Source organism: Lampetra fluviatilis, chromosome 23 (genome assembly GCF_964198595.1).
Source record: "Lampetra fluviatilis chromosome 23, kcLamFluv1.1, whole genome shotgun sequence".
Lineage (NCBI taxonomy): Eukaryota > Metazoa > Chordata > Hyperoartia > Petromyzontiformes > Petromyzontidae > Lampetra > Lampetra fluviatilis.
This window is the reverse complement of record NC_136297.1, coordinates 6,454,909-6,472,888: the sequence shown is the minus strand read 5'-3', so window position 1 is coordinate 6,472,888 and position 17,980 is coordinate 6,454,909. Positions and strand designations below refer to the sequence as shown.

The 17,980-nt window shown below is 48.8% G+C and overlaps 1 protein-coding gene across 4 annotated transcripts in view; it reads left to right on the top strand.

Annotated features, from left to right (window-relative positions):
• The window catches only part of SMCHD1 (structural maintenance of chromosomes flexible hinge domain containing 1), a 95,647-nt gene that overhangs the window by 18,596 nt on the left and 59,071 nt on the right, over window positions 1–17,980 (top strand). For all 4 annotated transcript variants that reach the window (XR_013639152.1, XM_078866931.1, XM_078866933.1 and 1 more), the window contains exons 8-24: window positions 591–757; window positions 2,893–2,992; window positions 3,435–3,651; window positions 4,116–4,239; window positions 4,708–4,891; window positions 5,622–5,816; window positions 6,900–7,013; window positions 8,630–8,736; window positions 9,311–9,393; window positions 10,081–10,194; window positions 11,027–11,107; window positions 11,883–11,999; window positions 12,675–12,819; window positions 15,981–16,080; window positions 16,313–16,385; window positions 16,948–17,087; window positions 17,502–17,636. Coding sequence is in view for 3 of the 4 variants with exons in the window: in XM_078866931.1 (XP_078723057.1) it covers window positions 591–757; window positions 2,893–2,992; window positions 3,435–3,651; window positions 4,116–4,239; window positions 4,708–4,891; window positions 5,622–5,816; window positions 6,900–7,013; window positions 8,630–8,736; window positions 9,311–9,393; window positions 10,081–10,194; window positions 11,027–11,107; window positions 11,883–11,999; window positions 12,675–12,819; window positions 15,981–16,080; window positions 16,313–16,385; window positions 16,948–17,087; window positions 17,502–17,636 (2,196 nt within the window). In the remaining variant the exon portion in view is untranslated. The remainder of the gene's footprint in view (window positions 1–590; window positions 758–2,892; window positions 2,993–3,434; window positions 3,652–4,115; window positions 4,240–4,707; window positions 4,892–5,621; window positions 5,817–6,899; window positions 7,014–8,629; window positions 8,737–9,310; window positions 9,394–10,080; window positions 10,195–11,026; window positions 11,108–11,882; window positions 12,000–12,674; window positions 12,820–15,980; window positions 16,081–16,312; window positions 16,386–16,947; window positions 17,088–17,501; window positions 17,637–17,980) is intronic.

The window sequence follows — 17,980 nt, the reverse complement described above, 5'->3', positions numbered from 1 at the left end:
ACTATGATTTTACTGCTCTCTGTGACCCCGTGGATCTCTCTGAGTCTGTGAGCCTTAAGTTTCTACATACGAGTCCACTGGGCTCTAACCGAGTCTGCCGGTCTCTATATGAGCTTATGGTTTCTTTGTGTGGTCATTGGTGACTGTGCTGAGATCATCAACTTGCATACACTTGAGAACAGCTTATTCTAGATTTGAAGCTTTCGTGACTGCAAGGAATCATCTTCTTAGGTTCTTTCGGTAAAGCCACGCAGAAAGTAAAATAAAATAAAAACAAAAATCACGACGTTTCGGAGGCAACACAAGTCTCCGTCATCATTAAGGGATTACATCTTGAATCATTGCCTCACTTGATACAGCTAATCTGGTTGTGACGGTCCCACCTGATGACGGAGACTTGTGTTGCCTCCGAAACGTCGTGATTTTTGTTTTTATTTTATTTTACTTTCTGCGTGGCTTTACCGAAAGAACCTAAGAAGAACAGCTTATTCACAGGCGGCTGCCTAGATTCACATCCGATCTATGCCACTGCATCCCCGAGTCGCCCTGAACGTGTGCGTGTGTGCGCGTTGCCGTATGTGCTCGCACAGCCGGGCGACTCATCCCACGTGAGCGCCGACGATGACCACTTTCTGCGGAGCCTGATCGCAGAGGAGAAGGGCAAGCCCAGCTTTACCAACGTGGTGGTGACGGGCATCGCACTGCCGCACATCCACTACCTCAAGGCGTCCTTCCACACGTGGACGCGCCAGCTCGCGTGCGTACCCCCCCTCCCCCCCTCGGCTTCTCTCCTCTTTCCCCACACCTGTCCCTATTTGATTTGTTTAGGAACAGTAATACCTCGGTTAACAAATCATCTGGGAACGAAGCTCCTGTATTACGAAGTTGGCTGTTGAGGGCTCCCCTTACTATGCAATGATCTAAAAAATATCTTCAGAAATGGTGAAAATCAATTGAAAATGGTGAAGCTTTAAACGCTCCGCGTGTCCTATAAATACAATCGAGTGGGGTTTCTGTGCTGTTCATTATCAGGAGCCAATCGGCAAAAAGCTTCACAAGTCTCCCTCACTTGGCCCATTTTGGTCAAATGCGATCGTGTTTTTTTCAGTGATAAAGTAACTTCACTTACCCCCATTATGTCATCCAACTGACAATCGAGTGCGAGTGGCCTTACTGGGAAGGAAGCGCGGCGGAAATCCATCTCTTCTGAAACGAAAATGCAGATCGTAAAGGAGAGTAGAGGCGGGAGAGATGAAAAGTGATGTGGTGCGTTCCTTCGGGTTGGCGCAGTCCACCTTAAAGACCATTTTAAAAACCAAGCGGACAAAGTGAAGGCGATTAAGCAGCAATGGTTTCCTATTCTATACCCCCCTTCTCTGAGGTCCTGATACGCATCCCAATGTCTCCCATGTTACATCTACCTCTAGTAAAGAAGTTTCTGATAACAAAGTGACATCATGGAACGCATCTACTTTGTTGACCTAGGTATCTATATTTATAAAAGGGAAATGTGTGAATGTGTGTCTGTTAGAAATGTTTAGCATACTTCCCGACATGCACCAAACTTGAAATTTGGTATGTGGGTAGCTTCCAGACTGTACATAATGCATACAGTATAAAAATAGACTTTTGTATTTTGGGGTGGGGGGGGGGGCGCAATAATGCATATATTTTGCACGGCAAGTGAGCGTTGACGTCACATCTGTGATGTCACCCGCATGCGGCAGCGATACGCAGTGTGCCTGCTGACGTCACACACCCCCCCCCCCAAACCCTCCTTCCGCACAAATGCGCGGCGTAGCTGTCTTGACTATTTTCAGCTCGCTATTAAATATAAAGCGGAAAATACATCTGTTTGTGTGAAGCAGCAAAAACTCTCGAACGCTGAGCTCTGAGGTCATGACATTTGCACGGCTTACGCTGTCTGGAATTTCTAAGGGAATGCGACTATTTTCAGCTCGTCACGTCATTCCCTTCCCGAGTTGCCTAAACCGACCTTGCGTATAAGTGGGTTAAGGTTTAATTTCCTTGAGTGAAAAACATCCGATTTAGTTAAATTGATTTGTTTCGGCTTTTTTCTATCTTGCAAGCATAATTATTTTTCAGGGTTTTTTCGGTGAAATATAAGGGAATAATATGAAATGAATCCTGGACAAGAATCCAAGTCCCGGGCGAAGCCGGGTAGCAAAGCTAGTACCTGTATATGATTGATTCATAATACACAATGACAAAAGCCAACCCTATTTCCCAGATCGTTTGATATCTCGCATGAAACAGATGGATTTGATACACCGTTCACACACACACACACACACTGGCTCCTGCCCCTGGCCGACCCCCTTTGTCTTCCCAATCGAATGATGCCAGCTTTCTGTCGTCTGCCAGCTACAACCAAGCCTATCCCAACCCCTCCTTATCAGTCGCAACTTGTTCTACTGTCATCAAAATTTCACAACCACTTACAATAACCCAGTTCATTTCAAATAATAATCGTCCGATGTACAATTTTATAACACGTCTCATAGGCTGCAGGGCCACATGGAAGGTAGCGCAAGACAATGCGGCAACATCGCTTGTTGGACCGTACTTTAATGCTCCTGTGCCAATGCTCCCTGCCTTCAACAAACCCGCAACGATCGGTGTCGTAAATCGTGTCCAAATAACCACCATTTCCCGCACGGTGTGGCAAGCCCCTCATCGAGCAGTAGATTTCCAAACAGGCTGGAACGTGCACTTTGCCATGATCATTTGGGCGAAGCCTAGATCCCAACACACGAATCGATGTTTCCGATCGCGCTGTCTGGAAACATGGTTCTTTCCGGATACCAACGTAGCCCAGCACAGCAGGGCGTGTGATTGCCGGTGCTGTGCCCGCTTGCTGTCCGTGTGCAGACACATCTACCACTACTACATCCACGGTTCCCGTGGCAATGAGCTGCCCACTGCCAAGTTGGCTGCCAAGCGCCACGTGGCCTCCAACATCAACATCAAGGCGAGTGCTCTGCGCAATCCCACGCAAATGCGGGCGCCTTGCAGAGCACCCACACTTTTATACTGCTGCGGTTTATGAAATTTGCCACAGTTGCTGTTGTTGCTGCTGCTGGTGGTGGTTTGTGGCGCTGGTAGTAATGGTGTGGGAGGTGATGGTGCTGGTGTCTACTATCGTTTCTGCTGGTGGTGGTTGGTGGTGCTGGTAGCATTGGTGGCTGGAGGTGATGGTGCCAGTGTAATTCATGCTGTTGGTATTAATGGCACTGGTAGTAGAAGTGATGGTGCTTGTGTCGATGATGCAGCTGTTGCTGCTACTACTGATGGTAGTGGCAGTGCTGTTGATAGTGATGCTTCTGCTGCTGTTATTTCTGTTGCTCATGGTTATTGGTGGTGTTGGGCGGCGGTGTTGATGACGGCCGTCGCTGCTGCTGCCACCGCCACAGATTGCTCTGTATGAGCGGCAGCGCGCGCTCAAGGTGGTGAACCTGCGCGAGGTGACGGATGACATGCAGACGCAGTATGTCCGCACGGCGTGCGATACCTTCGAGTTCCGCGCGCGCGAGTCCGGTAACTTGGGATCCTCCATCGAGGGCGTGATCCGCTACCACCCGTTCCTGTACGACCACGAAACGTACCCCAAGGACATCGCCTTAACCCGCAGTGAGTGCCATGTAGTGTCTTAGCGGTATCACTGTCAGTGCTGCAGAGTGCCTTACCGCTTGCTACAACGCATTTCATTATTCCCTCCCCACACGGCCACAGTGTTTTCTCCCCATTCATCCCATTGGTCTCTGCATTCATCCCATCGTCTCCCTGTTCATCCTGTTATATCCCAATTCATCCCATTGTTCTCTTCCCATTCATCCTATTGTTTTCTCCTCCTTAATCCCATTGTTCTCTTTCCCTTCATCCATTGTTGTCTCCGCCTTCATCCCATTGTTCTATCCACCTTCATCCCATTGTTCTCTCTGCTGTCATCCCATTGTTCTCTGCCCATGTATCCCATCCTGTGCAACCCTATCTCCTCCCCGTGCATACACTTGATCTCTCCACATCTCACCTCTGCCTGCTTTTCCCTGTGCATCCCCATTTTCTCTCCATCCACCCCCCGCCGTGTGGTGCAGACGAGCCGCTCATGGACGAGGAGGATTACGATGTATTCATGCTGAACCCAACTCCACAGAGCAAGCGTCCCATGTTTGAGTGCTACTGGAACGGGCGGCTCATCCCCTACACCACAATCCAGGAGTGAGCGCTGACAATACCACAAGGCGATGGCGATATGAACACGGGAGACGCCGCATGACAACATAACACAGCAATACCACGCACGGAGACATCACACAGAGACACCACATGGGAATACTACACAACATTACCACACGGTGACACCACACAGAGATGCTACACGGCCACATGGCGACACCACATTGTGACATGGAGGCACCACAATGTGACAGCACACAGTGACAGAGTGTCCCACTTTATTTGGATGCTCAGCCAATTCCATTAATGAGGGTTTGGCTTCATTTGGGGAGGAAATGGCAGAACCCGGAGAAAACCAATCACTTACACGTTCGGACGACACTCAGCACTGCCATCTCCTGGCCACAACTCCGATTGCCGCACATCGTAGAGGTTACACCGTTGCACGTCCACAGCATTGTCCGTCATCCTGTTGCCTCCCGTTGTCGCCATGCCCCCCATCCCCGGCAGCTTTGAATGGTGCGAGCGGCCGAAAAAGTATGGCTCCGTTCCCCCCGAGTGCTACAACCGCATCTCGGGCTGCCTCTTCTCCAACGATCGGCTGCAAGTGAGCACCAACAAGCTGACCTTCATGGACTTGGCAATCCGACTCAAGAGCAAGGACACCATCTTCACACGCCTCGTGAATGGACAGGTACCGCCGCCCACTGCGCCATTCCGTTCACAACGCAGATTTTTGTTAAGTGTTTATGGGCGGGCGGGGGGGGGCGGTCGGGGGAGTCACTACTATTACCCTCCTAAATATGATCCGATATGAACGAAACTTTAGTAAAAAGTTGTGTTGCCATTAGCGACTTGCCCAAATGAAAACCACCGGGCACGCTGATCAAAATGTTATTGCACAAAACTTGGAAACATGAACCAATACAAAAAGGACCGTTTGCCGAAATGGAAAAGGGTATTGCCCAGACGGCGGCTTCTGAACAGGTATCTGTCTGCGTCGTCCTTCAAATTAAATGCTTCTATGTATGCATGATGTTTCCTTCCTTGTGAAAGAAAGCTGCCGGTGGCCGGCCGGTTCAAGTCTCCAGAGTTTGGAGGCAGTGTTATATGTGCTCTCCATCGCTCTTCACTCTCCCTCACCACGCTGTCACACTGCGCCTCTCTCTCTCACACGCTTTCTCGCCATTCCCTTCCCATTTCATTATCGCTTGTGTCTTTTGGTCTCTCCTCTCTCACTCTATTTCTCTCTTGCTCGCCCTCACTCATTTTCTCACGCTCTCACTCAACCTTTCCATCGCATCTCTCTCCCCCCACACTCCCTCTCTGCCACGGTCTACATCATTCTATCCACTTCTCCCTCATTTTCACTCACCATCCTGCACCCTGACCACCCCCCCCCCCGCCCACTTTTGCGCTCTCAGGAGCAGCGAGCTCGCATTGAGCGCGAGTTCCTGCAGTGGCTCAGGGATTGCCATGAGCGCTACGACAAGCAGGTGAAGTTTTCGGGCTTCTGCTGCACATTGACACGCTCCGACGTGCCCAAGCGCATGCAGACGCCCTGGGCCGTGTTCTCGCGCATTGAGTGGGATGGACGCCTCTTCAACACCGGCGACCTGGTAAGCATAGTACGAGCAGGGGGGGAGAGGGGTGCGGTGATGTGACCTCGCGGTAGTGGCAGCCGGTGGTGGCTTTGCACAAAAATTGCGAAACTTCGTTCTCGTGGGTTTCGGGGAGGTGCCATACCCTGGCCCACCAGGAGACGGCGACAGTAAAACCTTGGATTGCGAGCATAATTCGTTCCGGAAACGTGTTCGTAATCCAAAGCACTCGTATATCACAGCGAATTTCCCCATAAGAAATAATGGAAACACGTGATTTTTTCCACAACCCAAAAATACTGTTTTCATATAAAAATGATTAATACAAAATACCTTTTTATATTTTTATTATTTAAATTTAATATAGAGTAATAAAATGTATTAATGCAATTTAATCGTGGCTGGTGTGAGGGAGACGAGAGAGAGGAGAGGAGGGTTATTGTGTAGGACGACTTTCACTTGCAGGACAGTTACTAAAGAACAGTCACTACACTTGGACACAAAATAAAAAAATGCTTACGCACACACTCGTGGTCACAACACTATAGTAAACAGTCTACGCTCGCACGGATGTTGACTATACGAGTGAGGCACGCCGACTGAGACCGAGCATGGGAGACCATTACCCACAATCCCGCAGCGAGAGAGAGAAGAACCATCGGCTAAGTTGTGATCACGTGATGCTCTGCAGACAAAGCGTATACTGTACGTACTACAGTAGTACTCGTATTGCAAGACATCGCTCGTTTATGAAATTAATATTTACTTAAAAAAATTTGCTCAACTTGGAAAACACTCGCAGACCAAGTTACTCGCAATCCAAGGTGTTACTGTATATGTATGGAATAGTGTTGCCATCACACGTGAGGGTTTTCTCTCGGTCGATTCAACCTCAACTTTGCAGTCCGTCAACATCAGTACTGGGGAGACAAAATTGACCTGCTGCGGTGTGCTGCCCACACCACCCCTTCACGCAGCATTTAGGCCTTAATAGACACCCGCGAACAAGACTTGCCCCGACAGTCTTGCATGGCTGTACGACGGACCTTTGTTGGTACGTGTGTGTTCATATACACATGCGCGTTTGTGTGTGGTCGGCAGGTGAAGACTATTAAAACACAGCCCATTTACTACGGTAAAATCCAGCGCTTCCTACTGTATGGCGACCACGAGAAGGACGTGTACGCCACGGGCGGGGAGATGGAGATCTCGCAGGTGAGCAAGTGCAGCTTCTGTTCCTCACGCATGCCGACCGGTATACTCTCAATGAAACAAGACTTGCATAATGAGTATATTGCTATCGTAACATAATAAATGCTCTTGTAATGCAGTCAGGGGTGATGCGGTAGCGAGTTGTTAACTACCTCGCCTGGTATACAGGGGGACGTGGGTTCGATCCCAACCCTAACGCCTGTAGATGCGTGCAATTTTCTCCGTGTCCCCTGGTTTATCCCTCCACATTTATAAACACGCGTTTAGAGTATTTGGCTGCTATAAATTTCCACATGACAATAAGCCACTTCGTAGAGCTATCATTTGTGGCCAGGCCGCTTCTGAAAAAAAGCTCTATAGCTCAGTGGGCCTTGGCTGGTAAAATAAAAATAGATAGTTTATTCTAGGGGTCCTAATGGCTGCTTGTAGATCAAGATGAACAGAGTACCGGCCTGAAAGTAGGCCATGATCCGCCAGTAAGGGGGGCAACGTTGCTATTGGTTATTCCGATAATGTAATTTGTGAGTTACTCGATTTTGGAAAATTACGATAGCGATGCTGGAACACGTTGCCTACTACTCCTTTTTTCAAATGACGTCGCGGAATCTTTTCCCTCCTCTGTGAAGCAGACAGGGCATGTATTTTACAGTCAACACACCCACAATACGAGTGTCACGATCTTAGTTAATAATAGTTTTTTTACCATTTTATCTGGCAACAAAACTGGCACCTTTTTTATGAGGAGTCATGTTTGCATAGACCACAATACCTGCAGTCATAATGCAAACAAAAAACATAACTCTGATAATGTATGCACTGTCCTTGAAGTTGATTGGTCCACACCCGAGCCAGCTTTCCTTAGAGCCTTGTCTCACATGGGTTGGTATTGTGGTTTATGCAAACATGACTCCTCGTAAAAAAGGTGTCAGTTTTGTTGCCAGATAAAAGAGTAAAAAAACAATTATCATATTTTTTACTGGCAAATGAGGTACCAATGGTGATCTTAGTTAACTTTCCATTAAAATTAGTTCACATGTCGAACAAGCTGCCAGCACCTGGAGCAAAACGTTGGACATCGTGCCATACAGCGCACGGTAAAACCGGAAAATACGTCGGAGAGCTGCACAGAACAGTGAAAACCTCCACAGTGGTACAGTGAAGCCTCCATAATCTGGGGTAATTGGGGGGAGGGGTGGCCCAGATTAAATTAAATCATAAATAATACCAAACATACAGAAATTGGGCTATAATCACGTGTTCATTGTTCACCTGCGTAGAATGTGGGTGAAGACGCAGAATGCTTTGAATGCTTTTATTCTATTGTTTCTTAAGCAATCGCCGACATGTTTGCAGTCAAGTGGGCACTGCTTGGCTGACCCTCAGTGACCGAGGAGCGGCTTGTAATTAATTGAGCAGAAAATATTTACAAATATAATTTGTGGAGACGCAGACCGTAGGGTGCTCCCCGCTGCTAGGAGAGGGTACGCATGTGCGTGGCCATGATGGCTGTGCCTCAAAAAACGCACCTTGCATGGCACAAGCGGCTTGGTGACTTTATCAGTTTGGTGGCGAGTGGCGGCTTTTGTTGTGACAGGTGCGTGTGTCGCTGTCTCTCGCAGGAGCCGCGTGAGTTGTACAGTGAGCTGCGGGTCGTGCCGCTGTCTAAGCTCGACCGTACAGCGTCGATCTCGCAGATCAAGAAGTGCATCGATGACGAAATGGCAAAGTGGGTGGTGCCCTCTTTATCCGGCTACACCCTCACACGAGCTTTTGCTTGCTCCGTTTCCTCTGTTTGACTTGGAAAATCTCAGGTGTGGTCATTGTATGTAATTAACAGGCAATTTTTAGTTATTTAAATAGTGTATTTGACTCGGTACATTGCCTGGATACTTACATTTTGAGTGGGGGACTCCCGCACAGGGGGTTGCTGCCTGTAGTGTAACGGTCAACACGCTGGAGTTGCAATCCAGAGGTTGCCAGTTCGATTCCATCTCCCGGCGTGGTAGTTGAAACAGTGGGGCAAGCTTCCTAAATCCCTTCCCGCCTCTGTCCACTCAGCAGTATAAATGAGCATACTCCAGTTAGTCGATTGGCTGATCGGGTGCACTAGGGTAAAATGTGGCTACTTCAAGATGTCCGGGCTAGTGTAGGAGAGTAGGCCAAATACACTCTGGATGGGCATTGTCTTGGGTTGAGACTCCATTGGCGCAAGCAAGCAATTGCAGGTCTGTACCTTGCAACCTTTTAAAAAATGTAATGCATGGATATTAAAGTGTGCGTGTGCACTGCCGTGTATGTAGGTTTCCAGACAAGTTCCTGGTGACCTGGCCCGAGGGAGGAGAAGTGACCGAGAGTGATAAGAGACCGGCCGGCACCCCCATAGGTGAGAATCCTCGACGGGACTGGGAACACGAGGCTGTTACTCATGGCTGGAAGTGCGTTTCCCAACAGCGCAGCGGCAATGCAGGGGAGTTTAAGGGCGACGATGCAGCAGACAGAGCGGACAGTGAGCAGCATGCATGGCAAAGCACACAACCCGGCTGGAGATGGAGAAGAATAAGCCACAACAGAGCAGATATTGAGCGTGTACTCATGGGGAGTGAAGCAAACAGCTGTTTGTGCAAGTGCTACGCCGTACGCAGCTGACCTGACTTAGAGAGCACTTTTCATCCACATAATCTGCCCCCTCTCAAGAAAAGACCAATTTCTGGACAGTGGCACTTTTGTGGGTGACCCAAGTTTTGTTGAATGTGTGAATCATCACATGCTGACAGAGCTGGGACGGTGGTCTGGTCAAACAGCTGACCAGACAGCAGGCAGGCACTGCGCATAGCATCACGTTCATGGAGACCACGATAGTCAAGTCGTGTCAACAAACGCACACTAAATAAGTAATTTAACAAGCTAGAGAGATTGGGATGTTATCACTTGACCACATGCAGCCAATTCTGAGTGAGGTTCCTGCTATTATGAGTTGATGCAGATGACTGTACTGCGGAGTTTTATGGTGGTGGCGCGTGTGTTGACCAATGCCACATTGCCCAATGGTCTCTGCCGGCCCCTCTCGCAGGCCCCCTGCGCGTGGAAATTCTAAACAGGCGCGGTGACCCGATGCAGAAGCTGCCCGGTGGAGGCCAGACCTCCACTCGCAAGTTGCTGGTGGAGCTCAAGATCCTGTTCCACTGTGAGTCTGCAGTCCTCCACCACCCAGTCACTATTTCTTGTTTACATTGAGTGGTGAGTTTGCAGACTTTTTGACCACGGTCAAAGGTCAAAAGTTCGTACACAAGTCATCATCATTGCCCTTAGTCGATCGTTTTTTCCCTCATTCAGAATGAGCCATGATATGATTACGTACAACAAGAATGGCTGTGATGGCCATGCATAAAGAGTTGTGCACGTGGGAGGATAACACTCGATGTACACTAGAGAATCATACTGGTAGGAACCTCCTGGTTACACCAGCCCACAGGGGATTATTGTGTCCGTCCGTCGTGCATCCAAAAATGGGAGGGGTGGGGCTGGGTAGAGAGGGGAGGGTGGGGAGGGGCAGGGTGGGGAGGGGTTGGGAGGGGCTGGGTGGGGAGGGTGGGGGTGGGAGGGGTGGGGCTGGGTGGGGAGGGTGGGGGTGGGAGGGGTGGGGCTGGGTGGGGAGGGGCTGGTCACCCCGTGGTGCCCTTATAAAACTCAACGTTTAACCTACTCACGCCGGCTTGTGCCCGCCCTCACAGTCGGCCATATTTGCGGAATACACCACGCCGCCGTTGACCCTGGCCATTGACCGAGCAACCCAACGTTCCTACCAGCTCCCTTGGCAGCAGGAATGTGTTTAAATAAACTACTTTCTGTACTGCCACCTATTGGCCATCTTGCAGTTCCAGCGGGTTTTTCGGACTTTCGCAGATGCAATCCAAAAACACCTTGAAGGTTTTTAAATGCATTCTCGAAGCGGATGATGTGCGAGACGGGTGTCTGCACACCGCATGTCTTTGTGTTGCTTGCGTCGTTCACTCCAGCTACGAGCGGAGACAAGGAAATTGTGTCCCACATCAGCCAGCACGGAGGCAGCAAGTGGCCTTTCTGGTTTAAGAAAATGGGTGAGTCTTTCTCAATCACTCGATGTTAAAACTGAAGTCATGAGCCACAAAACTAACACCTCTTATACAATATAATTTGGATTCATACCGGTGGTTTTCATCCTTTTAGGTACCGTACCCCACCCCCTCCACTCGAACGAACACTTGCAGGGAGATCACATGTTTACGCTGTGAGTCAACATGGTCTTAGTAAGGCAGTTGGTTCATGTTGTGTTATTCTTTGGTTTTTTTCGGTTAAGTCACGTCTAAAAATAAAATAATAAATTACATTTATTATTTTATTTTTAGACGTGACTTAACCGAAAAAAAAACCAAAGAATAATTCCTGCAGTCACGAAAGCTCCTAAATTAAGATTCATGTTGTGTGTTTGTGTGTTGTGCAAGTCAGGCATTTGGCTCATGTGGTGTCGTACGTTGCACTTTAGTTCCCCCTTGCAAATTCGAAAGTTCTCCTGCACAGTATCCATGCCGCAGCCTGTGACCTCCCTCTAGTCATTGCCCCCTACTGGCTGGCTAATGCCCCATGCCACCCTCACAAATGAGACTATATCCTGGTTATCTTGAGTTCTCACCAGGTTAAACGAAAGAAACTTAAAACTGAACTACGCTATCCACACACACATAACGCACGCACATTACACACACACACATTCCCACCACACTATGCATACTTATAGTCACGCTACACACTTTCCGCCCAGCATCATGAACTGCTTTTGCATTGGACACTACGCACATTGACGTTTCGTTGTTTGTAATGTTTGTGATTTTGCAGAGAACCTTAACAAGCGGGGCAAATACACGCTGCGGCTGCAGGTGCTAAACGAGAGCAACGGGAACATGTTTTCCGGGCACCAACTGCCCTCGGAAGCCATACACTTCACCGTCACCGGTGCGTGTCACCTGCACTGCCACCGCTCCACGCCATCGGCACCACCAACAGCGGCTAACACGGGAGACCATGATAGACAAGAGACTGTTAATGACCGCGAGCCTACAAGTTGATCTCCGGGGTTTGCGCCTGTTCTGGGCAGATCTGGGAAGCTAGGCTCGGGTTGACTGAGCTTGGATGGTGCAAGATTTGGCGGCCAATGTGCATGACAGCTGCCAGAGGCTTACAGGGTTTCCGTGGTGCTACTCCCAATGCACGTGTTGAGTCGTGCGCATTGGAGTCGATTATTTTAGATTTATTGGAGTGGTATGCTAACGACATACTGATGATACGTTTAGGCTACCAGAGCGAGTATAACAAAGATAGAAACAAAACAAAGAAACATTCCAGGTTATTGACAACTGTTTGCTTCGGTTGTGCCTGTGCATTCGCATTGAAGGATGTTGACTCATTAGTTTTTTGTGGATGTGCTGCATAGCTCTTCGTTGTGTTTCCATTTGCTGGAAGCTTGTTCAGGAACTGAATTAAATAAATTTACTGAATCCAGTTCTTGCAGGGGCTCCCAGCACATCGAGCGAAACGTCGGACGTTGTGCAAAACAACGCGCACTACGTCCGGAAAATACAGAGTCCCAGGATGTTGAAGTTGTAATTGCTGATGTTCACTCCCGCGCAGAGGCCAAGCCAGACAAGTTCACCGTGGGCTTCCTGGAGTCACCCTTTCTCATTGGCACCCCGTTCAACATTCCGCTCGACATGAAGGACGAGTTTGGCCACGACAGTTGCCCTCCAATGGGACTCAAGCCCATCCTGGAGGCAGCGTGAGTGCCCAATCGCTGTGTTGGCTCAGTCGAGATATGATTCCAGTTCCCCTGTTCTCATCGTTCTGTAAGACGCGAGGTCCATTCGTTATTCTCACAATCAAAGCAGCAATCAAAGCATCAGCCGGTGTAAGAGAATAGCCCACAGGAAGGAGATTTCAAAGAATTGCTGTTGAGATCTACTCAAGTAACCTCTTGGAGAGCTGCAGTTTCCTACTTCTTTCGAGTTGTTCATCGCATGATAGTAAAATGGATATTTTTTTTCTCTGTAATATCATACAATTTTGATTCATATGGCATCAAAAAGCAGATGAAGTGTGGCTTATTTAATAGAGACAGCCAGTCATCGGCAGAGGAAACATAAGAATCTCTTGTCTGGCTTTGAACAGGGCAGGTAGTCAACCCTACAGGTGGGTGGGTGAAAAGAGTTGCAGACAATTGGGTATGACAGAAGAGAATGAGTGACCTCCCACACAGCAGAGGTGGACTTAGGGGCTTGAATAGGGAGCCTGTGGCACCATTCTTCAAGTCTACATGCAGTTGAGTTTGCGTGACGTTTCGTGGCTTACGACTCTACGACACTCTACGACATGCCAGCCCAATGGCTTGCCCATGTGACTGATGTTGCGGGATCCGTCTGCAACTGATAGCGCGGCTCTGGTAATTTCCCCATAGAAATTAGCTGAGTGGCTGTAACGGAAATTGAAACTGTCAAGTCGGTGGTGCACATGCTCTCTGGGGCTGGCACACTGACTATTCGGATTACCCAGCCTCGCCAGTCAGGAGTCGGCACACCAGCTGCTTTAAGATTCGCTCACAGACACAGACAGAGAAACACTATACACACATATTATATATGCACACACACACTATACACAAACATGATACACGCACGCCATACATATATACACACGACAAAAACAGCAACGGCTGGCAATTGCTACAAACCGACAGTGACTTCACCACAGCGCTTGTGCCAGGTTAGATTTCCTTTGAGATGCCGTGATGTGTGCAAGGCTTGCTAGCAGGAGGTCACTGGATAGACTCAGGTGTTATGGGTTCACCGACTGAGATGGCTGGCAGTTGCACCACCTGATAATACACACACACGTGCTGTATACGTACACACAAACATGCTAGACGCGTATATAACCACACACACACTACGCACGTACATTACGTTACGCACATATAGACACATGTTACATATACATGCTAACCTAGGGGAGACCCATGACCAATTCTGACATTGCTCGCCTCTGATGTTAGCCGCATCCCAGAATCAAATCTCGGTCATTGGGTTTGTAGCTCAGTGGTTGAACTACCTCTCCACCCACTCACTGCAAACATGAATGAATGCACACACACCCATAAACACATAAGCACGTACATATATATGCACCCAGCATGTATTTACATGTATATGCACATGCACAAATCCATGACAAAGATCCTTGGTGCAGCCTTACAGTCTGTTCGGGCAAGTGCTGTAAGCGAGCACCTATAAACGCACGCTCGTCTATACAGAAAGGCGAATGCTACATGTATATAACATTCTTTTTTTCTTGTGACGTGCCTTTATTTAGGCACTTGATTACGGGAAAATTACTTTATCTGCAATGGCCTGAGGGTAACCCCCCCCTCCCTGGCCTGAGCCAGAGAACAAATAAATCCACGTCCGCGTGCCGGGTTTTGGAAATCAGTTGCGACGGATGCAAACGGTCAGAGTTAACGCGAAACATGCATAGGAGGAATTGAACACACCTGGTTTCTCCGAGAAGGTACAAAAAACCCCAGACCCCGACTGCTTCCACTCCACATGTGGACTCAATGCACACAAATGAACTCCATAAGCGCACACACACACACGTTTCGCATAAATTACTGGCGCCAGCAGCCAGTCCCCACTTGCGACATATTTCTAAGTGTGCTTGACCCCGCTTGGCGGCGTGCAGCTCCATGCGTTTTACGGCATAGTTGGAAAAGCTTTTGCCTTATCGAGGGCCGAATAGGACTTTCAAATACCCTTAGTGGGTGACCGCAGGTTAACTCACAAGCCCCGAACAACACTTGATGCTTTCGCAACCAATATGATTCATAAGAGATTTTTGGGTCGTGTCATGTGGAGTACAATTCCAATGTCTGTCATGCACCTTCCTCTACCCGACACAGCCAGCTAACTTTATTTATTTGGGTCTGTCGGGTGAAGGAGACTGCTATAAATTTCCACGTGATAAGCCACTTTATTGAGCTATCATTTGTGGCTAGGTCGCTTCTTAAAAAAAGGGGGCTTTACTTGGTAAAATTAAAATAGTTTTTTTTTGTGATTTGCTTCCCTTTCCTCTACTTTGCACTCCCATCGTGCTTTCATATTGTTATAATTTTCTGACCTGCCCCTACTGGATATCTCTGAAAAAGAGCTGTATAGCTCATCGGATTCCTCCACTATAAATAAACATTCTGATTCTGATCTGACCCAAAACATTTTTATCAATCGCAAACGCTTGTCCCTGCAGTGACAGAAGTGACTGATTATGCTAAAACTAGCAGCACAACGTTGTACAGTACAACAGTGGAGTGTTCTGCACTGCTGCTGGGAATGGACCCCCATGGCAACATACAACACCTGTGTTCAGAATCATAATTGTTATTTATACTAGAGGATGAGCTATAAAGCACTTTTTCAAAGATGTTCAGTAGGGGCGAGTCAGAAAGTTAAAACAACAAACAATACGAAACACGATGAAGGTGCAAAGTATAGGAAAGGTAAGCACATCGCATACGGTCGTCGTTTCTCCACTAGGGTTCTGCATTTAAATGCTTGGCCAAGTCCATTCATGAGTGTTTGGCTTATGGGAGGAAACCAGAGTACCTGCAGAAAATCCATGTGTACGAGGGGGTATAACTCACAGCCGTCTCCTGGCCATCTGTCAGTATCAACTCCTACAATACCTGGCCAGTCCTGGTGGTCGCCCATTCAAATACTAAACCCAGGCTCAATGTTGCTTAACTTGTGAGATCGGATACATTTATGATGATTTGAATACAGACCACACGTCATTCGTTACCTGAGTTGGTGACTCCCGACGAGCTCAGATCGGTTTTAATTTGTGTGACCCCAACTCGCTCTCTGTATAATTCCGCACCATGTCTCCCTGCAGGGGCCTAGAGCTGTCTTATGATAGCACCGTCATCAGGGGCACCACCCTCCTGCTCAAGGGCGTCACCGCCAAGGGCACGGTGCACCACTGCCAGGGCAAGGTGGGCACACGCGTGTGCACACTTGCACACACACAAACACTGGCGCGCAAACGCGCTTGGGCACGCATACACATACGCACCCGCACACATGCGCGCACATGTTGGCACACATGGTTCCAGCATCAGCGTTGCTTCCATTACGGGCCGCAGACGCTAACGGTAGGATGCTTTGCTATCGTATCAAACCGTGCATTTAGGCCCGACTCACAGTCACTCTTCTCTTGTCGTGCAGAATTTCAACCTCAAGGTGACGGTGCCCAACCTGAAGGAGAGCACGCAGATGCTCAAGATCCGTCTGCTGCCAGGTTCTACACGCTTGCGCGATGGGCAATGTCCGAGTGACACTGCTTGACGACGCTCATGTCTACTCGTACACGCGTACACGCGCAGCCCTTTTGTTACTTCACTGACGGATGAGGGCCTCCCCAAGCTGTGAAGTTGTTGGGGGTTGTTTGACCATACATTGGCACACTGGTCAGTGCCGGTTGACGAGGGTGACTGCAAGTGGAGATCGTAGACCTTGGGGCCTAGTAGTTCAACGCAACAATGGATTTTACCCCAACAGTGTGTCGACTGGACGGGGAATCTTTGTGCGTGAGTATGTGTGCAGGCATATTTCGATTCCCGCTCTTGGCCAAAATCAGTGACAAATATTTGAACCGGTCTTGGGCCTCCGCGAGGTGAACTCGGCAGTAAGAGTGTACCAGGTGTGGTGTGTAAACATCAGCACTGGGGAGACAAAGGTGGCCGGGTGTAGTTCTGGCCACCCACACCCCCTCGTGCGCCGTGCCGGCCTTCATAGGCGCTCGCCAATAGCACTTGCCCCATCAGTCTGGGGGATCTTTGACTCTCTTTGTATGTGTGCAGGCCCGCCCAGCATGCTGAGGGTGAAGCCCGAAGCGGAGCTGCTGCTGGTTGAGAACGGTACCGCGTTGCACTTCACGGTGGATATCATGGACAAAGCGGGGAACGTCTCGTCTCTGCCTAAGTTGATCATCCAGAGTAAGGTGCGAGGACGCTCGCAGTCACGGTGATGTGTGGAGCAAGCAGGGCATGCTCACGGAGCACCTACGTAACTTGGTGGCACTGTGCCCCATAGGGTTCACTAATTGCATTTTATTAATATGCGTGCGTATATGTGTGTGTCTGCATGTGTTTGCGTGTGTGGGGAATGGCAGTGCAGTGGTTAGTGCCCGAGTTCGAATCCCGCTCACGTCCTACACACGATTATCTGAAATTGGTCTTTTGCCTCCCCTAGGTCGACTCAGCCTCAAATGAATACCTTGTGTGATGTGTAGACAAAGGCGGCGGGCATTGTTCTGGCCACTTCCGCCACCTCCAGCGCCCTGCATAGATGCTTGCTAACACCACTTGGCCCCAACATTCCGTAACTTTGAATGGGGCCTCTTTGTCTTTGTCAGTTTGAGGGCGCCCCCGGTCTTCCCGTGTACATGGCGGACTGCAGCAACGCCAGCTCGGCCACTCTCACGGGGCCTCCCATCCACATCGCCTCTCTCAAGGAGGATAAAATCATCACGGCCTTCATTAGCATACAGGTATCGGTGCAGCGTCCTTGCCATTTCGTTTGGCGCAGGCTACGGATACAAGCAGATCACGCAGTACGATGACAAGATTTCCTTTTGGCATGCTCCGAATGGATAGACTCTCATGTGCCCGCCACACTACTTGGGTGTGCCTAAATCCCTTGTGGAGGGGCACCTATTACCTCTCATGAAAAATTATATTTTGAAAAATAATATATTATTGTGAAAATTAATGTTGTTAAAAATTATATATTGTGAAAAATTACGTGAAAATTAATATTAATTTCATTTTTTACCTACGTGACTTTACCGAAAGGACCTAAGAGTATGAATCCTTGCAGTCACGAAAGCTTCAA